This window comes from Rhea americana, unplaced genomic scaffold (assembly GCF_003343005.1).
Source record: "Rhea americana isolate MKP2758 unplaced genomic scaffold, rheAme1 scaffold_72, whole genome shotgun sequence".
Classification (NCBI taxonomy): Eukaryota; Metazoa; Chordata; class Aves; order Rheiformes; family Rheidae; genus Rhea; species Rhea americana.
In genome coordinates this window covers 3,383,667-3,406,821 of record NW_028186890.1, presented here as the reverse complement: position 1 = coordinate 3,406,821, position 23,155 = coordinate 3,383,667, and the positions used below count along the sequence as shown (strand labels likewise).

Sequence of the window (23,155 nt, the reverse complement as noted above, 5' to 3'; positions counted from 1 at the left end):
CCATGCGAGGATGCTTCACAAGCAGGCCACCCCACCCCATCTGGGCAGCTCCACTCTGCAGCCACCTGGCCCTCTTCTGGCAAAGTTTTCTCCTGGGGGCAAAATTCATTAAATAAATACATGACACATTGGCTTCCAAACCATCACCAACTGACAATAACGTGTAGAGGTTCTTACTGTATTAAGAATATCATGACCCCAGGTTACTGCTGGGAGATGGAAGCACTAAGATTTTCTTTCCTGTTTAGCTCAGATCATGTTCTTTACAAAGATATACACACAAAAATCTCTCTCAACTGGGACTTACTTTACAAAGGTCTTATTTACAGGRGAAGTTTATTTAGACCAGTATGCATTTTCACTAAATTGGATTGTATAGCAAGCCTGCTATCCCTCTTTATAAGCCCTGGCTTCATCTGTTGTAGGAGGTGTCTATGAGGAATAATGGTTTTATCGAAGTGATTCAGGAAGTTGAATTTTCACTTTGGAATACACAGGACATTAACTGAGAATATTCACATTKCTCCTACTTCCAGATAAGCCCTTCTGTATAGGCAGGCCCAGGTCTGGGGCTGTCTGCCCMCTTCTTCATGATGGAGAACCTCCACAGTTTCTTGAAGCACTAAAAACTTGGCTCTAAAATTCTGGCTTGTTCCAATCTACAGCCTTATAACTGTTTCACTGAAGGATTTTTGCAGTTAGGAGAATCATTATTTACATCTGACTATATAGCTTTTCCTGAGAGTCTCGTGAACAAAATGAATTGCATCAGAAATCACATGTTCCCATGCGGGCATGTTTGTCTCTTGTGAATTCTGCAGAATTATGGCCCAAATGTTCAGTGCGCTAGTAAATCTGAGAAGACATTGGTGTGGGAATCCTAGTTTGAAATGAGAAGGAAGGAAAAGGCAGCCCGCTGCAGCCCCCGACTGCTTTCCTTGCAGACATTCCTTGTGGAGCTGAAGAGCTGGGGACGGTTCAGGAAGCGAAGGCCCAGCCAATGCCTAGTGGCCTCCTCCTATTCCCTGTGGTGAATGCCAGGAGTCCTCAGACATTGGAAACTGAAGTGTTTATCCATTCTTCTTCCCAAATTTCATTCTTTCCAGACCCCTGCGGATATGCCTATTTCTAAAGAATTGAGGAAGAGGACATGGGTAAAAGTACCTCTTGCTTACTCTCAGCTGGGAAACTGTGAAACAGTTAGTACCTTTTGGACTAGCGCTTTCAACACATACTAGTTTCAGCCTATAATTTTTGATTGTGTATTTTACTCATCTCCTCTAGGCCAAACAAACAAGCATCCTGCTTGCAGTCGCTCTTTCTATGTACCATTAATGCCTTTCAGTTGCTTCCCACTCTGCTAGAGAAGGCAACATATACACCCTGAAGTGCTGGCTGGGAAGTTGGGATGGATTATTCTCCAGGCAGAGCCCTCGTGAGCGTGGGGAGTCTGCGTTAGCACAAAGTTACCCATATGTAAATCAGAAATCTGCAAAATCAAGGACTCCTCTAAGGGATTATGTTGGAGGAAAAAGGGGCAGGAGGAAAGTACTAAACTCATGCTGTGTTTGCAGATCACCTGTGAGCAAGACGCGATTTTTCAAGGTCTGCCTGTGATCCAAGATTATTGTCATAATGTTTGTGAGCAATCTTTAATCAGTGTGTGTGTGTGTGTGTGTGTGAATTGGTCTAAGAATTATGCAGCCAAGAGTTGATCATCACTGGTGGGTTGGGAGTAGGTACATGGTGGATATATGAGGTAAAATCTCATGGAGTCATCTCTATTCCCTGATTGGATGGGCATTACTGGCAAAATTAGGTTTCTAGGGCAAATATTCCTTTTCACAAGTTCCTAAAAATGATTTTTGTGAGTATTTGTTAATGTTTATTTGACATTTGCTGTCACTCRTGTCAATATGATCCTACCCTGGAATGTTAACTGAAAACAAACACAAAARCAAGCATGAGCACAGCTGATGTGAACACAGTTTTTAATACAAGCTGATTTTCATGGTCATGATCTTTCAAATAATCATCCACTTCTGCTGAGAATTAGTGGTGTTCCAGGAGCTTTGCTGTTTGCAAGATCCACAATTTTTGTTTTCCTTTAGGAGACGCATTACTACAGTCAGTGCTGTTTGCATCTACCGTCTGGCACTTCCCACTAAGCTCCTGTCTCTCGTTGCTTCTAACTTCCCCAAAGTTAATGATTTGGGYTAAAACATCTCACAGCAGTTGTTTGCCTCTGGCTTTTTATAATATTTTTCATCTAAAGCAATTACAGCTGTTTCCAATAATGTAGCTAAAACTAATTATATTTTTGTTTTCTCCGTGTTAGAAAAATCAGACCGTGTCTTTTTTCAGAATTTCTGATGCACTGTGCTTTGGAACAAGAATGTCAAACTCACAGTGAAACTGGGTTTTGGGTGGGAAATGTATTTCTTTCCTTTCCTCTGAAAAATTGTTCAAGAACAAGCCTTAAGAAGTTACAGTTCTCACTTGCTCAGTAAAGACAGCTTTGATTTTCACACCACAGATTTCACATGTTCTCAGCACATTTCCATCCAGGTCTGAACTCACTCAAATTGCTGTGGCTTGTTACTCCAAGGGATGGACTCAGGCTTCCTCAGACCCAGGCAATGTAGGCAGCATGATGATTTAAATACAGATGCAAGAAAAAACATATCTAAGGAAGAAATAAAAGGCCAAGATAAGAAATCTGGATATGGCAGAAGCTCGGTCTAAAACAAGAAGGGAAAACTGAGGCCATGTTAAAGAGGAGATTGGGACTGGGTAACAAAGATTCGAAGGTCCTAGGAGGTTACTGGGTGGTCCAGGGCATCTGGGCAGCATTGAAGCTAAGCACCTTGAGACAGTGAGAGTCTCCCAGGGTCACCTGCACACTTGAGTGCCTCTTGGTCTGGTGGTCCCTGTTGTTGGCATGGCCTGTTGGGCCTATGGTAGRGTGCTCACTGCAGTAGAGGTAGGCCTTGCTCGGGCAGGCTGTGCAATCACTTTCGTCCCTGGTTGGGCTTGTCCTTGGTGGTCACCAGCTCTGTGGTCTTCAATCTGAGGGTGCCTGTGCAGCTCTTTCTAGCTCGCAGAGCTTCGGAGCATTCACAGCATAGCTGAGGTCACTAGGGCCTTCATCTCCAACGTGTAAAACTATTAGGTAAATGCCAGGTATCTCAGACTGGTTGCTCTGTGCCTGGTGGCTCCCTGCCTCAGTTTGCCATCTGCACATCATGAGCAATATCAGGGCCTCCTCTCACCAGGGTCRCTGTGACAAGAAGAACAGGCATCTTCTTGGGGTGCTCAGATGCAGCTCAGGTCAATGCTATGGGGAGCCAGGGGACACTGCTGGCATAGCGTGCAGGTGCTGCACAGTGAATAAGGCTCATGCTCACACTGAAGAAAGAGGAGAAACACAAAGCTGTTGACTAGGTAGAGTTTCTCCTCCGATTAGTTTACTTTTATCAGTTCCTGCCCAAAGTTTTAGCACTGTGGCCTGGTTAGTGGTGGATCCGCAATCGCTGTGCCATGTCCTCTGGCTTTTCCCATAAAAAGGAAGAGCCCCATGGTCATGCATGTATGCCCACCATCCCTTGTCTGGGCTGTCTTGTGACAGCCTTGCTTCACACACAGACACAGCCTGCCCAAGCCCCCTAATTGGGGCCCTATCAAACACCCCCTATGGCTATGCACCCCGCGAGCACTTCTGCACACCCGAGGAGCTAGGCAGGCGAACGTGAGCCATCACCAGGACAACTGCATTAGTTCCTATTTCTTGTGCCGCCTGCACCACACTGCTGGCACCATTAGTGCCACCRTGTATTTCCAGCTCCTCAGCCCCCCACTTCACATGCCAGGAGCGAAAAGGATGCCGTGGCACTGCCGCACACCGGCCAGAGCCAGATGCCTCTGCTCGGCAGCACAGTGGCTCAGMCTAGCTGCCTGTGGCTTTTTGTCCTCCTTGCCAGCTGTACCCAAGGGAGCCACAGCAAGGGGGCCACRGGTGCAAAACAGGGCTCACTCGCGGCCAAGCATCTGTGCAGCCTTCCTGGTATATGAGCTGAAGACCTAGGAAACAAGGAGCATATTAGGGAAGAAAAARAGTAAAGGCACAAAAGCTCCTTAGAGACTGTGCTATTGCTGCTTACTGTCTTGCGTCCTGCAGACCTGTCTGGTCCGTGAGTTAAGTGCAGCCTGAGGGTGCAGGCCATGAGGGTGTAATCTCAGCCAACAGTGATGGCTGTGGTCYGTCAGCGGTGGTGGAGCCGTCCCACCCCAGGTACAGCTGCCCTGCAAGCCGTAGCTGTACAAGRTGCAAACACTGTCTCTGAGGCAGCTTTTCCCCAGAAAAATTGAGTTTCAGAGTGGCTTTTTAAAGGAATTCAGTGCTGCATGTGTTGGTGAGAGATCTGCTCCTGGCCTGATTTGGCCACCCCACAGGTGGTGGCCACACTCCCAGGGCTTTGGCAGCACAGCTGAGCCACCAGAGAACAAGCGCAGTACGAGTGGGAGGCTGTGGGAATCCAGCTTACATGAGGATGGGGAATTTGAGGGGAGACTTAAGCCAAAGAAGTGGAGAGGAAAATAAAAGTCAAACTCCTGGCTCATGCAAGATTACTTTTTTTTTTTTTTTTTTTTTTTCCTTTTCCTGGAGACAATTAAGCATGTTGCAAGCTGAAGTAGTTAGTCTTCAAGTGGAATAAAATCTCCCTTTTCAGACCTTGGAGGGCATAGCACTCCAAATCATTTGACATGAACCATTTACCTTTGGAGCAATTCGCTGCTCCTCTTTCACAAATAAGAGCACRCTTTTGTTGACTTTTTCCTTGTTCAGTGTTACCTTTTTCTGTTTGTTTCTTGATAACTGTCATTCACTCTGTATCTTGCCATTCACTACTTAAAATGAAAAGCGTAAGTTGTGTCAGCTGTGAATACTATTTATTATTTATTTACCAAAGGAATTTCAGGCACATTCATCCCATTTCCTCTGAGTGCCTCATTATCAATAAACCTTTGCCTCACTGCTTCTGTAAATCATTTTCATCCCTTTTCTTTGTGAACCATGTGCTTGGACTCCTGCACAAATGTCTCGTGAGAGTAATTGGCCGAGTCACGTGGTATCGTTTCTACTCCTGGATCAACTGGCAAAACTTTATTAAGAGGAGGAGATTATTGAACAGCACATATATACTTTTTGGACAAAAAAAAATTTTTGCTTTTAAATTGTGAAGCCAGCAGGATTTCCTTTTTTTTTTTTTTTTTTTTTTGAATACAGTGATTTACATCACTGGTTGGTATCATTCGAAAGAGGGGGAGGCTGTCCCTGACTCCCTGAGGGAACGTGCACGCTCTCCTGCTGTGGAACGAAGGTTGTGGAGCTAATCCTTCATAGATAAAAGCATACTAAGCTGGTGATTAGACTCTGGGGCAGAAGAAAAACAGGGGAGAGCTTCAAAGATCCTTCCCCTCCTCCTCAGGACCCCAACAGAAAAAAATGAAAGGTGTGAGATTGTAGCAGCCACTTAGGGTGGTGATTTATTGAGCACGCTCAGGTGCTCTGCCGCCGTGATCAGAGCAGCCAGAGCTCCAGAGCAGCGCTAATGAGCCCCCCGTCTTGGTGGCCGCTGCTCACGGCGAATGCCGACGTCGCACGCGGGTCCCAGAGCAAGGCTGGGGCGGGGGAGCACCGGCTGGAGGGGGCGGGAGGGATCCGACAGAGGCAAAGAGTTTATTAAACTTCAATTTAACTGGAGGTGAAATATGTTGCTCTAACTCAGGGCAGCAGAGGTTAATGGAGTCCTTTTTGTAGATGTTTTATGACACTCTTCTGGGATACATATAAAAAGACTGGGGCATTCTGAGTAATTTAAATAAATATTTGTTTAGACTGTGTAAGGGGCAATTGGAGTTTCCAAGCACGTCAGTCGCAGACTGATTTTTCTTTATTTCCTTCTTTCTCCCTGGCTAAACGCACACGTTCTGYGGGTCACACTAAGGACGTGCTTTGCGGATAGACATTCAGCACGATACTGTCCGGGGAGCAGGGCGGGTAGAGGGAGCGTGGGGCAGCTGGGCAYGGGCACGGGGCGCCCTGGCCACCGCTGCCGCCGGGGAGCTCGTTGGCGAGAGGTGACCTGAGCAGCAGAGGGAGGAGGGATCCAGGGAGACAGCCTGCCGCGGCCAAATCTGCCCTTCGCTATTTTGTCTTCATTCTTGGTTGGCAAGTTCCGATTTTGCTTACGTTGCTTTTTGCTTCAGTTTGTTTGTGCTGCCTCTTTCTATCTGCTGCTAAAACCTACCGCCTGTCTGTCTCCCAGCCCCAGTGAGTGTGAATTGGCAGCTTTGGTAGCCAGAGTCCTAATTTCTTTCTGGAGTGCTTATAAAAGCCTAGTGCTCGTAGGAACATTAGCAATTCCCAGACCTGGCTGGCCTCGAGTTTTGCAATGTGCAGTCAGAATGGAAAGAAGCTTTAGCTGTACTTCCAAGAACAGGCATGTTTGGTAAAAGCTGAATGTTTTTCTTCCCTCATCTGTGCCTTTCTTTACTAATCAGCTATATAAAACTGAAGAGCAGCAGAACTATTTGGTTAAAGAGCATGGGCCAAACTTTGGCCCAACACTCAGACTCAAGCTTTTCTGTGGTTCAGCAAAGTTCAGCCAACTCTGGGTGTTTTCTGTTTTTATTTCATTTTCCCATCACTCATGCTTTCCAGTTTCCAAGTGAAACCAGTAGCACCCAAATTCCCCTGAGATGTGTTGTTCTGGACAAGAAATGGGGCTGACTCAGCATCTCACCCAAACTTAGCATCCCCAACTCTTCCCCGCTGGGGTGCCTGCKGGCCTGAATCGGCAGTTGCTACAGTTAGCGTAGGAGCTGTGCTGGGAGGATTTGGGCRGCTTGTCTGACTGCCAGTCTGCAGCACATAAGCCTTTGCCTGACTTTAAGCGTAAGAGTGGTCCAGCATTGCACACACGCTAAAGTGCTCTGCTGGATGAGGGCTGTAGCATGGCCAGGCTGCAGCCAGGCGTACCCCGTTTTGATGCCTCTCTGGACAGCATCTGCAAGGCTTTTGATGCTCATCTGTCACTAATTTGAACCAGGACTCCCTARTGCTAAGGCAGCCGAGCTCTTGCCCAGCTCGTGACAAATGTCTCTCACCTCCTTCCCTCTGCCCATTTGCTTTGCCTGCTAGTTTAGGTTACAGCTTCAGCCGTGTTATTAGCAGCATAAAACAAGCAACTTAAAGCCACCTCTGGGAGGCAGCTGAACTTCAGTAATGCACTCCCRCCACCGCTGTGTAGCAGCTCCCCTGGTAAAGCAGACAGACAGAGGGATATAGAGAGACAGACAGACAGACAAACTGCACAGACACTGTCCAGGCAGGCACAGGCACATGCAATAGGGTGAATCACTCTCAAAGCTGGCAGCAAGGAATTAAACTGGGCTGTAATCAGACATCAGAGCAAGGCTCAAATCCCCTGAGGTGGTTGTGCCTTACCAGCCTGGCACCCCAGCTGGGAAGGCGCGTGGCCCATCTCTCTGCAACCAGATGGCTGATTTATATCCACTGTCATAAGCAAGGGCTGCCGTTGCCTTGTGGAGTTAGCGTGGCAGGCAATATGCAGTGGGACCTGCATTCAGGTTATGCGCCCCCACCTCTCCCTGGCAGAGCAGACCTGCGGCTTGCCCAGCRCGGAGCAGAGAAATGGCCCGGGAAGACTCACTGCTCCCAGGGCAAAGCTCTGGAGGAGCTGGCAGCTTGCAGGAAAGAGCCAACTTTCTRCCTTATAGTGCTCAGGCAAGAGATCCTTCCAGCTCCTTGCAGAGGCCAAAGGGGGAGGCTAAGACAAATGTGTAAATCTGCATCTGATGGGGAGGCTCATGCTCTTTCCTTCAGAGTCAGAGTTTAGCCCTGTGTCCTGCATCACCCTCGCGTACCACTGACCCCTAAAAAATTCAGTGTTTCTGCACATGCTGAACACGTGGCTGCCATCAGCCTGGCTGCCCCCATACACTAGCTAAGTGCAACATTTTGCTGTGGCAGATACAGATCCCAATTTTTATAAAGCCTTGGAGCAGGGAGGGCAGTTGAATCCTGGCTACCTTAAAAACTATCCTCATGTAACTCTACTAGAGATAACTTCCAGATAAGAGAAAAGTAACCTTGCTGTATCCAGATTTTCTAAAGGAAACACTACCCTAAGGGAACTGAAATGAGACAGAAAAACGGACAGGGTAGATGCTCCCCTGGATGCTGATGGCCAGTTGGTGACACTCAGCTCTGAGAGGAACGGGGCAGAGGCCTCACGTTGGTTCATGGCATTGGGGCATGCAAAATGACAAGCTGCTGTCTGTGTAGGAAAAAATGCGTCAGCAAGCAGCACGRGGATCTGTCAGTTCTGTGTTTCATGTAATCAAGATGGGATCTGTGGGCATTTTTGGACTTAACTTCCAGTAAATGGCTACAGGCAGCTGTGTAGGCACAAGTCTATGATCCCATTCAACATTTCATTCTATATTAATGATGCTCATTTTTTTATCAGCTTCCATATTTTGTCTTATTCAGTACTTGCTCAGGTGTTCACAGGTATTCAGGTGCTCAACKCCCATCTCAGTCAAGAGCAATTAGGTGTTCACACTACACCACCATGAGGAGCTGTTTCTGAGGGACCTGAGACAAGCTGAAACCCTCAGACAGACATGGTCATGGAAAGGCTACACCTGAATGCTTTGGAAGGAGCAATCTGCTTATTCAAAAGGTAGCAAATTCAGAGCCAAAAGGAAACTGAAAATCCTTTCAAGAYCCCTGCAGATCCTTGCCTGGCTCATCCACATCCATCTTCCTTGGCAGACAAGCGCTGGTGGTACATCAGTGCAAAGGTGCTAGGTGGCTTTTGGTGCACTAACATAACTTTAGGCAAACAAAGTGGGACATAGCACAAAAGCCACGTGTATTTCCCAGCTGTTTGTAGTACAGTGAAAAATGAAAGTGTCATTTTAAAACGCAGCAGCTAACCCATCTTAACCATCATATTTTTGAGCAGGATTTTGCACATAATCCAGAAGGGGCAGAGTGCACTGCAAACCAGTTAGCTGGCCACCATGGCTAAGCRTGGCGTGGTGTGTGGATCTGCGAGGGTCTGGCTGCCACTCTGCCGCACAGGGGTGACTGTCACCTACATCGACTGTCACTTAAAATGCCATCTCATAGGCGATGCTGGCGCAGCAGAGCACAGCTCCGAGGCACTGTGTCGTCAGCTGCTGCCACTAAAGACCTTCAGGTGTGAGAGAGGAAAAATAACAGGTCACTGAGAAACTCTTGGGTTCACCCGGGACAGCCAAGATCCCCAGCTCCACCATATTTGGGTTAAACCATGGTTTCCTTTCGTCTTCAGTAGTGAAGAGGCCACGACACACAACGGAGCAGTCCTGTTTTCTCCCGGTGGAGACAACAGCACTATATTTTCTCACTCTGTCTTGCTCATTCTCTTTTTCTGATACTGCATTCTGGGAGGCAGGAGGTGAGTCTCAATTACAGTTTTTATGCTTTCAAAATTTGCTAGCCAGCACTTTCTTGTTGCTCCAATGAACATGCCACATGAAGAAGAATTTGGACATAAACTGTGCCCTTTCACTCCCTTCACAKCTTCTCCTCAGAGCTTCCAGAATTGATTTATTTATATAAAAGTGAGTTATGTTAGTGTCCTTTAAGTATCATGAAGGAGGAGCAAGCAATACATGTTGCATTTATACAGATGATGCTGAGCTTTCCCCAAGYAGCCACAGGGTGTGTGAATTCAGATACTCAGGAAATAAACTAGTATGTGCCCTGGAAAGCAGTTGTCTGTATAAGAAAAAAGATCAGGAAAAAAAGCAAGAAAAACACAAACTTCCACGAAGAACTAATGCACACACATGCACGCGCACGTGCATATGCCAACTCCCCCAACGGTTGCTGTGCTGCAGACTCCTCAGCAGCACTAGTAACCTTTATCAGCTGCCCTATTCTGAAACCCAGTGATTATCTGCAGTGATTATTTAAGCAAAACACAACCAGTTGGGCAGCAGAGAGCCTGCGAGTAGCCAGGACTAAGGCAGTTTTGACTCCCCAGRAAGCATCCAGTTTTAGTCACATACTTGCAATCTGCTAGTCAGTGCCTCGAGTTAGTAGTCAGTTAAAACTATCCTGGAGCTCTCACCGAGGGTGCTCCAGTCCTGTATGGTGTGACCCTTCTTATCTAGTCCTGTGAGTTTTTTATTCCTTTTTTATTTGTGGGCCCCTAATAATTTTCTACRGGTACATACCCTTATACAGCAAAATGGCCTTGCTTTTCTTGGCAAGGTGGTGAACCTCTTAGAGTAGTTTAAAGAMGCCATTGGTCACAAACTGAAAAGTGGCATCCTTAATGGATCCATTGCTCTTCTACTGACCTCCAGGCTAAACCCCTCACTGCTATCCCCAGCTGCCACGCTGGCAAAGGAGTCATCCAACTCCTGGGCAGTGTGCCCAGCTGTGAGACAGGCAAGGACAGGAGCCGTTTTATGTCCCTGTCTTTCAGGGACCTGACTGTCTCCAAGGTRATGCACCAAACTGCCTCCCATGACTTATTTCCTCCTCTAGCCCCTTGGCTCGCATTGGTTTCTCCTGCATGGATGGATCTAACCAAAAGCAAATATGAGGCACAGGCCACCTCCTCTTCTGACTACGTGTAGGGGATCATTTTCACGTGTGGCAAATTGAAGGTGACACGTCTGTCACCTAGTGATTAAAGCCAGAAGGTGGGAGAGCAGCACCAAGTTCTGGGTCATTCTCAAGGTGTTCTCATTTCCTAGAGAGCTTGAGACCCCAGTACGTCTCCTGCAGAAGTACCAGCCCAAAGCAGCAGTGCCCCGTGGCAGTGCTGGACTCTTCTGCAGGCAACAGGCCTAACGTCTAACTGCAGCTCTGCACTCAGCCAGTCCCCTCATGTAGTTTCAGATGGTCACTGTAGTCTTCCTGCTTATGACAGAGTGGTGCACTTAAGCACCCTAGGGATGGCTGCCTTTTAGAAAAGAATGCTGTTCAATGTCATGGGCCCAAGAGGGAAGATCTGATTAAATATCCTATCATCACTAGTAAAGTTGGCAATGCCAAATTCAGCTCTGAAATTCTGAGTCTTCTCTCTACCTTTAAATTCTTCTTTACATCTGCAGACTACAAGGATGCTCACTCCCTGAACAGGAATAAAYGGAAGGATTTGGGCCTTTGTATGCCTAAAATCCAGCTGCTCCATTTTATTCCGTATAACCCAAAATGTGGTTTGGCTTTTAAATGATAGCCGTGTGTTGACTTCTTGACAATGACAGATGGGAGGCAGAAGGCTGAAGTAGATAATCTGGGAAAAAATATAATAGCTTCAACATGTTTTAGGGCAGGATCACAAGGACTGGATAAGGTTACTAAAACTGGCCAAGTCTTGGAGGTGTGCTGGCTGGACTAGTAGTGCAGCCCTTCATTGGTAAGAAATCCAGAATACATGGCCCAAACCATAYCTTGGGAAAATTTAGCACTTAAATTTAAGCAGCAGTTGAGAGAATGGCATTAAGAGCCAGGACTGGATTTAAGAAGTTGTCTTAAATATCTGTAACAGAGAGTTAAAAAAAAAAGAAAAGAAAAAAACCCACAAAACCCAGCATTGTTACTATGAAAAGTAAGAGTTAGCGCATGGCTGAGCAGGCGAGGAGAGGCRCTGTGAAATGACAAAGTACCAGGCCAGAGAGATCAAGGCACGGACGGGGAGAGAATTGCTGKGTCGGTACCTGGCAGGACAGGAAGGCAGACGGCCACCGCACCGTTTCGTAAGGGGGCAGGGAGGCAGCCCGGAGCGGCCGGGGCTCCCGGTCCGCCCGCAGCCACACGCGCTTCCAAAGCAAATCAGCCGGCCTCGCGCTGGCCGGGGACACCGCTTCAGACTGCCTCCAGCATTGCTTCCTGCGTGTGACAGGTTCCACTCTCCCCGGCCACGTGGATGCGCCAAGCAGAATTCACTCTGGGTTAAATTTGATAGATGAGACAATTCATAGAGAAGATTTTGCTTCTTCACCCTCCCACAATCGTCACTGGTGGGTACAAAGTAGATATGAGCTGTCAACACAAGCCTTGTGATAAGAAAGTTRTAACGCCTGGTGCCCACAGGAGCGGAGTCAGCAGAGCAGTGTGCTGCACGTCCATGGCCAGGGCTGGCCCCAGGGCTGCAGGGGCACCTAAAGGCAAAGTGTGGTCTGCGTGGGCTTCACTCCACCCCTCCGTCAGTGGGATCCGCAGGACAAATGTGGGTAGGTTCAGACAGGCTTCTCCTGTCCCAGACCAGCTAGGGATCCTCATAAGCCATTCGCTGGAGCACCAGGCATCCTCTGCTAGAGGATGGAAATATTCCTAGTGCATATCCTAATGGCTGAGAAACTTCCCTTGGTGGAGCAGCTGCCCACAGGGGAGAAGGCAGCGGTTGCAGTGCTGAGCCTCTTGTGTGCACCATGAGAGGAGGAGAAGCCCTCTGTGAAACCTGCTTGCCCATAGGCCACCCAGCAGACCAGCACAATGATGTTTGGGACCTGTGTGCCCARCTATCGTGGGCTGCCCCTACCCACTGGTGATTCCTACCGGGTGACTCGGGGAAGGTCCTGGCAGTGCCTATGATCCAGCCCCATCGATATCTGAGGCACTGGGAGAGCAGGGTGTCAGCTTGGGAAGCCTTTAAATACCCCCCCYTTACTTCCACTCTGGGCAAGGAAGCAGTTCTAAAGAATGAAGGAGCACCAAACAGTCCCATGGGGCTTGTAAGGCTGTAATGATGCTCACATTGCCTCCTTGTCATGRAGATCTTCAGAAAATGTATCTCAATGTCTCTCTAGGTTTGATTAGAAGCAGACACCCCAAACTTTATGTTGAAACTTTGAGGCCATCTCTTGTTACAGGAAGTCTGGGCATATCTGTATGCAGATGTATGCAATTTGCTTCACTCCAATATTTAGCATGACTATTTTGAGGTCAGGAGATCCGGTTCCTGGGGAATGCGGAGTTACCTATCTTGATGTTTTGTTGAGAGCAGATGCACCCCATCCCCTCTATACACCACTGTCCGTACTCAGTGTGTCCAGCCCTTCATTCATTCCTAAGCGCTGCAGATAGCTTTGCTGGAGTAACTATCCACTGCTCCTGCACCCGTTCCCCTTTTGTGGAGACAACTAATCTCTGCTGGTGCATACAGAAGCTGGAGTAAAGGAGATTATGCCTCTTGTAGCATGGCCCCACTGGTAGCAGTGCAGTCATTAGCAGCCTTTGGATTGCAGGGGCCAGTTGCTTTTACYTCTCTTCATGCTTATCCTCCTTGATTTTGTTTCTGTACTCTACACATCTGAAACACACGCAGGAGAAGATAGAGGTAGTACTCACTGCCTTTCTAATGGGGACTGCTGCCAAGGCATGCCATAGGGCTCAGCCGAGCCCTGGTCCCGGGAGGCACCTTCCCCAGCACAGGGAGGCAGCACATCCACACACCCCCCTCAGAGCATGCACACCCTCCCACTCGGTGCAGAGCGGCTTTGGGGGCTTGCTCCACTGCCCCGTTTCAGATGCCTGAGCCCCCGAGCCCCAGTCAGGGGACTGCTTGCATGGGATAGGGCCGGGCGGGGGGACTACGTGCCCTCCCCAATATTTCTGTGCCTCAGAAAGCAGTAGGGCCCGCTTCAGCACATTGTGTTGGGTCCTGGAGGCTCTACAGCTGTTCTGATGCAGGGACCCGCTAACTGGCCAATGGAGTTGTGAGAGTCCATCTACAGGTGAGGGAAGTGTGGCAAAGGCATGCAGCGGGTGGGATGCTCTGGCAGAGCTGGGAATGCAAAGGGAGTGGCAGGCTTAGCTCTCAGTGTCCTCCTGTGAGCACTACCATGGCTTTAATCTGCACTTTAATCATCTAATCCCACTCTCCGTGCTGCTTCTGCCCCAGGAGGGGCATGCGAGAGGATGCAATGAGTCTGGCCTCTGGCTATCTATAGAAAGCATATTGCAGCCTCTGCCAGTTTTCCTGAGCTACAATTGTCCTCAGTGGCCTGTGGATGTCTCCCTGTAGGCCTGGGGGATGCCTTTGGGATTAGCCAGCCCAAATCTTTGGCTGATACTTTGCAGGAATGGTCAGGCTTTGCTGGCTACCAAGCACCCTGGGATGTGCTTCAAGAAGGCGGTGGGCGGTGAGGAGGCAGGGCTCTCCTGAGTTGAGTTCGTGACTTCCCAAATATCCTGATCCCTGCCCATGCCTCACCATTCCCACATCTAAAACTGCAGCTGGCAGCACCRACCCATCTCACGTGTCACGAGGTGAGAACTGTCACACTGAAAATAGCGCCTGTCCTTCTGGCCAGGCCTGGCAAAGAAAAGCGAGATGCTAAAACAGGAACATTAGCAAAATGAAGAGGAAAAAACAGTTAGGGGAGCAGAGACCTCCCTGGACAAATCCTATGAGCCCCTCAAGTGATTTCTCAGTTGTCAGCCTCCAGCCAGGCAAGAAAAGTAGGACTCGCAGATAAGGGAGAGCAGGACCTGTGCTTAACACAGGAACCCCCCCCCACCTAGTACAAGAGAACGCAGTGCTTCAAGTCTGGAAAGATAAATTTCTTTTTAAAAAAGACAGCTAATAAAGGGCTGGAGCACGGGGACATAAAAGCGAGCGTGGACGATCTGGCAAAGAGGACTCTGGACTGACATCAGCGAGGCAGCATGTCCCCTGCGAGGGACGCCCTGCGCACCGCCCACACCCACGGCTTGCCTGAGGGAGCTGTTTGTTACTCGGCGCTGGTTGCTCGCAGCAGAGATAAATGTCTTTTTGCTGAAAACCCTGGGCCCAGCTCCCGGTTGCAGTTTATGTTATGCCGTCAATGAAATTGGATGGGACCCAGAGCTCGTCTGCGTGCATGCATCTGTGTGCGTGCAGGTGTGTTTCYCCAGCCCTGCCGTAGCCACTGCGAGGACTGAGCTGCTGCCTGCCTGCCTGGTGCCCTAGGAGAGGAGAGGAGCTGTGGGACAGACAAGGGCTGGTGGACACCACTGGCAGCTCTTCCATCGCTCTGATGCACATGCCGGAGATGAGCCCTCCTCTTAGGACTGATTGCTGGCAACTGAGGCTGCATGTTAAATGTGCATCACAGTGTCCCCTTCATCAGGGCTGTCTGGACACTTTGTCTCACCCCTCTACCAACACAAGGGCTGCCCCATGGAGACCTTGTATCGTCTCCACAGTAGTGGCCAGAGGGGAACGCTGCCTGGTGCTCCCACAGTCTGGGGCCTCACAGGGGGTGCTATGCACCCACCATGCATGGCCTTGGCTGGAAGAGGAAGCCCAGGGGCCACCACACTGCTGGCCTGGTCAGTGCTTCATCCTTGCAGCCCAGAGCCTTTGCTTTTTCAGTTTATGTGCATTGAGAATACCTGGTGTTCTGTCAAGGCAGTGGAGATGCTGAAGGACCTCAAGCCCAGGGGTGGTCACCCTCTTGGGGAACACAAGGGGTCCTGACTGAAGGTGGTATTAAAACCACAGTTAATAGGCAGCTCTGGTCACCTTAAAGCCCTAATGCAAGGTCTCTGGGAATGCCACATCAGATGCAGTGCTCAGGGTAGGACGAGACAGTACCAGTCCAGGACGTGAGTTAATCTCCAATCACCTTATGAATTGAGTGGCCTCCCACAGCCCATATGCATCAGTGCAGGCACTTCCCTTGTGTATGTCTTTTTTTTCCATAGACTTTTCCTCTTTTTGGAGATGATTTCCCTTCTGTGAACAGGATTTACCATAAGCAGTAAAAACCAGATGCACCCCACAACATGACGCAAGGTTGTGTTTGAACCCAAATCATTTCCCACAGGTAGATGAGCCACAYGGGTAGCTAAGGAGCAGCAGAGGAGCTCCTGAGGAAAGGCTTCAGATTTTGTGCTTTCTGCTGCTGGAATCACAGGAAGCCTGGGTGTTAGGGAAGTAGCTGCCAAGACATGGGAGAGAGCTGCCTGACCTCCCTGACAGAAAGAAAGAAAGAAAGTGAGAAAGAGAGAAAAAGAGAAAGAGAGAAAGGAGGAAGAAAATTATTGGAATACATTTATTTATTTATTTATTTATTGCTCTGTCTCTACTGAGACATTTGCAGTAGTCAATTTGTGTAGATTTTCTGGAACTATTCTGGAACTAAGAAAGGAGAAAGGATATTAGTCAAAGTCCTGGACATTGGTCCCAACTCCTTGGGAGCAAAAATCTTGGGAAAATGTTCCTAAGGATCAAAACAAAGAGAGTCTTGAGGCAGAGCTTTACAGGAATCTTTTTCTGGTACGCTTTTTCTGGTAATACCGTCGGGTGGTGGTGGAGGCTGGAATTGGGGGGATGGACCCCCTGACACAAACGAGGGGTAATGGGAAGGCTTTGCCTGGGCATGTGGCAGGATATGCTGCACGGCCTGCATCCTCCTCTGCAGGGGATGGTTTCCCAGCTTTGGTCACCATCTCTGTTGCTCCCATGTCAGGAGAGATGGAGAAAATTAGAAAGATGATCTCAGAAGGGTCTAGGGAAATCCTACCAACAGATAGCTCCTCGGTCTCCAACATCTTAATCCTGGTCCTACCTTTCACTCATCTGTGCTAGTTAGGCATTTTTTTTTCTCAATTCCTTTTTTATAACTCATCCTCCTGCACTCAAATATGGGTCTTCCTGCTCTCATAGCTAAGAGTAACAGCTACATTTCATTCTTCTATTTTCATCTGAATTATTTGACTTAGTTTTTGAGCTGTGAGAATGAGAAAAGGAAGAGTATATGTATGCCTTGTCACAGATCTGCTCATACACTTTTGACTGTGAAGTTGTCACAGAGCCATCCACAGAAGAGCTAAGATATAACAAATGAGAAATCAAGTGTAACAATGTTAGTGTAACAAGGAATGAGTGCTGGAAAGTATGGGGATTTCCAAAGACAGAGGCTAAGATGCCTGAGCTAGCACTGATGAGCTTGGAAATGATGCTGTGGAAGATTCCTGAGGGAAATCTCCCAACAGAGAGATTCACTAGATGGTGGCGTTGTTTCCCAGGAAGTCTGGTTCCTGAACTGAGAACATTTAAAAATAAGTTATTAAAATAAAATTTAAAAAAAGAGACTGGCCAATTGACATGATCTTGGATCAGATAGGAGACCAAAGATGGAAAGCACTACTGCACTCTTTCCTTCTTGAACGTTTAGGAGCTGAGCACAGAGGCTCGGAGATAAACTCTGCAATAGGGCTACCATGCTTTTTGTCCAAAAATCCAGGCAGAAATGTGACCACATGTGCTGCACAGCTGCATAGCACATGGCCAGGCAGGCTGTGTGCGTGCTGGTCATTGCAGCCTCCAGCCCAGGTGTTGGGCTGGCTCGGCCAGCTGCCACCCAGCCACAGCTCCCATGCAGATCCCTGCTGCCGACTGGGAAAGAGTGGGAAAGCCCACTGCATGCATCAGCTGTGATGGTGAGCAGGGAGAAGCCGTAGCCCCCTTGTCCTTGAAATGCCAGCGCGCCACCAGACTTGCTCACCAGTGCAGGAGCCGTCCCTCCCGCAGGGCACCCACCTGGAGCTGAGCACCTGCCCACAGCTGTTCACCTTGCCAGACTTGTCACTTGCTTAATTATTAATTACTCAGAGCAGACTGCTGGGAAGCAGCCTCTGAGACTGGTGATTAAACTCCCTCCCTTTCACTCTACCTCACACTCAGGCTTGGGGTTTTCTCATATTAACCTTTTCTTTGGCAATTAGCCTCATTCATAGCCTGCTTCCTGAAAGCAGTTGAAGTCCTAAAAAGAGGTTGTGGGAGTGACTGTCCTCTGAGATGCACAAGTGTAAATCAGGAGTAACTTTGCTGATATGCTGCTGCAACGTGGCAGCGCATGGTGAAAAGTCAGATCCCACTGAGTGTGTCACATTCCTGCTGTTCGCCCTTGTTTTTCCTAAATGTTCATGTACTCAGCAAGAGAATACAGGTGGCTGGATAGTTGGGGACTGTCTTCTGGGGCTTGGGTTTGGCCCTCTGCATCCTTATGGACCCCTCCTGTGACCAGGATCAAGAATCGCAGTCTTCTGTGTGATTCAGCCCTGTCTGTGGAAAATGGGGTGCTGAAGAAGGGAGCGGAGGKTGCTGTCAGGACATGCGCATACGAGCATGCCAGGTGTTCGGACACCCCACTCCCAAGAGCCACGTCAGGACCGCAGTGATGTTTGTATCAGCTGACTGGCTCCTAAAGTGGAGACCGAAGGGGAGCATCCTGCGCTGGTCCTTCCCTTCCCTGGAGCACAGCCTGGCTGGGCAGGTGTAATGGTACTGGTATGGTTTTTGTCAGCCTACCCTGAAAAAGAGTCATCTCCTCTCTTAAATAAAGTATAGCCTAAAACATAAACAAACCCTGAAGCTCAACTCCCGGCACTCTCTGACTCTGGGAACTTTCCATCCTGGAGCCGACCTCTGTTTGCAGTCAATCCAGGAGGGATCAGCCAAGCCTGGGCTGGTTCAGCACTTGAACTGCCCAACTCTTGGCATATTCCCACTGCCAGCAGCTGCAGGAGCCCAGCTCTGCACCTCTCCTCCAGACAGCCCTGAGAGCCCTAACCGAGCACAGCGGGAGCCGCACTATGGTTCTCCCCTGCCTTGCGCTGGGCTGGTGATGCTCATTCCTCGCCTTTGCCTTTCCAGGCACTGAAGGCTGCCAAGCAGCCCCAGATACTAGGAGCTTCTGCTGCCTCAGGGTGGCATCAGTAGTCCCTCATTTTCCCCATCCCTGCTCACCGTCACCATCTCGCTCTGTTAAAATATTTTCTTTTCCTGTTGTTGATGGTCCTGCTGAAACCGATTTACATTCATTTCCTTCTCTCTCTCTCTCCCTCTCCATCCTTGTTTCCTCAAATCTTCTCCCTGCCCTCCTCTCTCCTCTCTCCCACCCTAATAGGTAAAGAGAGCAGTTTGGGAGAGGCTGACTTGCAGTCAAGCTCCGACCCTTCGGGAATGGACAGCAGCTACCTCAGTGTGAAGGAGGCCGGGGTGAAAGTCCCTCAGGACAGGGCCAGCACTGACCTCCCTAGCCCCATGGACAAGGCTGACTCAGAGAGCAACAAGGGCAAAAAGCGGAGGAACCGCACCACCTTCACTAGTTACCAGCTGGAGGAACTGGAGAAGGTCTTCCAGAAGACCCACTACCCAGATGTCTATGCCAGGGAGCAGCTAGCCATGAGGACAGACCTCACTGAGGCTCGAGTACAGGTAAGGGGGAAGCGTTGGGGTTGGGCATGAGAGTGGGTCATTCTGCAAATGAATCAATGCTTTCCAGGTCTCTGGGAACAAACTTATGACCCTGCAAATTCATTGTCCCTTGCTCTGTCTGAGGTTGCCTGTAAGTTCCCCACAGTCTGCAGGCAAYTGACTTGTACCCAGAACCCATGCCACAGGCCAGCATGCCTCTTCTCTGCCGAGGGCATTAACACATCAAGGTGCAGGGGCAGAATGAGGACATACATACATCTTTGTCTGAAACTAGTGCCAGCTCCTTTATTTGGGGCTGGTGCCCCAAGCTTCGAGGTTCATGGAGATAGCTCTTGTCCTTAAGCTAATGGGCCAGTGTGGGAGGTAAGCCTCACTGTCACCCTAAACAAAGCTATCACAAAATGACTTGTCTTCAGAAGAATAGGCAGGGGACTCTCATTCATTAGGTGAGATACAGGTTTTGCTGCCTGGTTGGATAAGGAGGCACTGAGACAATGCATGAACCCTACTGCTCTGGAGCAAAAAGGTACATCCACTACCCTGAAAGGAGCAGGAGAGTTGGACAGTCACACTACCTTGACCCACAAAGCTGCCAGTTCTCATACACCAGGAAAGTGAGATCTGGGCTTTGGCAAAGACAAGCTCCACAGGAGGTAACTAGGAAGATTCTCTGAGTGGTGCTCTGAGTCAAGATGAAACCAAAGACCTAGCAGAGCTCAGAGGCATTTTCAAATAATAAAAAAAAAACATTCTTTCTTGGAGCGGACCTCTGTATCTCATGCTTTTATAGTCATCAGAGGTCCCTCTGAACTTTAGGATCTAATTTTCCAGTTATCTAATCCTGTGACCTCCATATTCTGGCATTCATCAGATCATCACCTCTGGGATTTGTTTTAGGATCAAGGATAGCTGGAGTATGGAGGCATCTGACTGTATCTCTTACACTAGGGAGACACCCAGGTTACAGACAACCAAGCTTTTCCTCTGCTCTAAGCCTTGCAGCACAGTTTTTTGCAAACAGCCATGAAGATCAGGCCAGCATACGTGCATAAGTCCTTTTTAATCTGCACATTTACTTCCAGTTTCAACTGACTACAGGATTTTTCTCGTCCGCTTGCCTAAAGTGTTTTGCAGGGCAGCTGTGTGCTTCCCCACAGCTGTTTCTCTTCATGCCGGACATGGCTGCATTTCAGCAGAAATTCCCACTGGTCCAGTGCCTAGCGTGCTGAGCACTGGGGGATGAGCATCTCTGCAAATATCAGCTATTTACTTCTGCCGCTCAACGCAGCTCTTGATTTCCCAGGGACACATCACAAGTGCTAATGGGGTCTCCTGGGATGCCAGACAGAGCATCRAGTTACCAGCTTCACAATGCATGAAATTCCTGTTGCTGAGGAATGAGAATGAGGTGCTGGAGGGTAGCGAGCTCTTCCTGCTCGCCTCCAAGCCAGGATATGCAGCTAGCATGTCTCAGCTACAGTGTGGGACTGTCTAGCAGAGCCAGGTCAGGGGAGGCAGATGTGATCCACAAATTCATTACATATGACCTGTGGTCTCAGGGATTTTTCCCCCTATGTTACCACTGGATAAAACTAGGGGGAAATGATYGCTTACATTCAGCATGGAGGGTTCTGGGAACTATCTGCTGTTGCTCAAACCTTTTGGTTCCCATTTACTCTCTTGCAAAACGAGTGGCAGCACTGTCAGCACAGCAGTAGGAGTAATGTGCAGAGCTGCACCGGAGCTCCACTGCCTGCCAGACTGAGCCCAGCCTGATGGCACGTTAAAAGGCCACTCCTGGCAAGGCTCTCCTTCGAGTCGAGCAAAAGGAGATGGATATTTAAGCTGAAGGGCCATGGCTCCACTCTTGTCACCAGGGATATGGGGAGGTGCAGGTGACTTGCAGGCCCACAGCCTGGGGATTTCACCCAGCCTTGGAATAAGGGCCCAATGGAGACCATCACCAACAGCTCAGAGCAGCTTCACTGCTGTCACTTGTCCAGTCATTCCAGGAGGGCAGACAACTTGCTCACACATCTCACTTGAGATGGTGATGACAGTGGTTGTATAACAGAGTAGCTGAACTACTTGYGTAAGTAGCCTGGTTGTTCAAGTACTTACCCAAAAGTGATAGATCTGATTACACTGCTATTGGGATTTATACTCACACCCCAGCTAGAAAAGACCCCCATGCATCAGGCTGTGGGCTAGAAACCTAGCCACCATCCTCTCATGAAGGCCTGTCACACTAGTGCCAGAAATAGAGACTTGGCATCACTAGAAAGCAGTAACTAGTGGACTCAGGTCTGCTGCAGGTCCATGTTCCCACATGTCTTAAATAAAACACATACGTACATAGACAGCTCTAGGACCAGAATCCACTTTCTTTCCATTTCTTGGCTGTACAACAACTGCAGGGCAGGGACCTAGGCTGTGCTCCTTGGTTAAGCTCAGGCCAAGGAGGAAATAGGACAGGTAGCCTTCACCAGTGGAAATGCTCCAGACAGGGCTGCACTCAGGTCAGGGGAGGAGGTGAGGCAGCAGCACAACCTCAGCTGTGTGCCCAGCGTGGGTGGTCACAGCTGCTGCGCTCTGCACCCACCCCGAGCTGTCGTGCCTGTTCAGCAAGCCCAAGGAGCACCTGCCAGATGGGGGGAGTCAAGGGCTAGGGATTGCACGGGGCTATGCTCTCCACGGGGAAGTCTTTCAGGTTCAGAGCCTTCACAAACAATCCTAGCTCCTGTCTCCAGCTCTAGGTTGTGTTACAGCCAGTTTATATATGTTTTGCTCTGGCCTCCCACCTCCCTGGCCAGCTTTGCTTTGTGGAGGCCTCTCCATGCCAGAACTGCTTCAGGGAAAGGTGGCCCAGAGAGTACCAGTTCATAGCCAACCAGCAGGCAGGGAGCAGCAGGCAAGCCACTAAGGAGATGATTGGCTAAGCAAAACACCTACTGCAAGAACCAAGGTACAAACCAGGGTCAAAGCAGAGAGCAGAAATCACAGCAGAAAATACATGCACCGCAAGCCCCTTCATTTCTTTTCTTCTACAAGCTAAATCGTAGCTCTGTATTCAGGCAAGCTCCACCAACCCGGTAAGGGCTATGGCTGGTGTTTGGGGGCATACACTGTAGCGCCATGGGCTTTGAGGAGACCTCTAGGAGCACCAGGGAAGGTGCAGGCCTCTAATGTGTGGGTGGTGTCGTGGGATAAGATAATGGATGAACTTAGCGTGATCTTAGCAAATCAGAGTTGTGGGAAGGAGATGCACTGAGCAGGTTTGAGATGTGATGCTCCCTCCTGCAGCCAAGCTAACCTTGGGCTGAACTCTCTGGCCAACTTTGTCACCCCAAGGAGTGCAGCCAGCCTGCACCCTGCAAGTAGGGTCTGGCAGGGAGACAGACAGACACAGGGCAGCTCTGGTGGTTCCTTCCCTCCCTAAACTTGCACTTCACTAGTGAACTAGCTGCTGCAGAGCCCAGTGCCTGGAGAAGCATTCACCCTAGTCGCAGGCAGAGCACAGGCCATGCTAAGGGCACTGTGGTGGAGCACCTGGAGATGGCATCCCATAGCCTGGCCCCTCTCCAGCTGCARGAGAGAACATTTCTCTGCCTGCTTTGGTTTCCAACCATCATTGCTGGAGTCTGAAACATTAAGGCTAATTCCCACTGCAATGCACAGGGTCCCCTGCCTGCACCCTGCAACCTGGCCCCTTCTTGCAAAGTACCTGCTAAGCCGAGGCACGTCCCAGTTTTCAGAAGCGCAAGCTGTCAGTAAGTCCTGTGCAGAGGCAGAGTAGGTCCTATGTCAGTGACATATTTTATTCCTTATTCCTCCTCTTCACCACATTGGGC

The 23,155-nt window shown here is 49.3% G+C and overlaps 1 protein-coding gene across 3 annotated transcripts in view; it reads left to right on the top strand.

The window, feature by feature from the left end:
• ALX4 (ALX homeobox 4) overlaps positions 1–23,155 on the top strand; it is a 69,430-nt gene that overhangs the window by 36,066 nt on the left and 10,209 nt on the right. For all 3 annotated transcript variants that reach the window (XM_085321865.1, XM_085321863.1, XM_085321864.1), the window contains one exon: positions 18,994–19,304. In XM_085321865.1, the coding sequence (XP_085177991.1) occupies positions 19,050–19,304 (255 nt within the window). In that variant the 5' untranslated portion in view covers positions 18,994–19,049. The remainder of the gene's footprint in view (positions 1–18,993; positions 19,305–23,155) is intronic.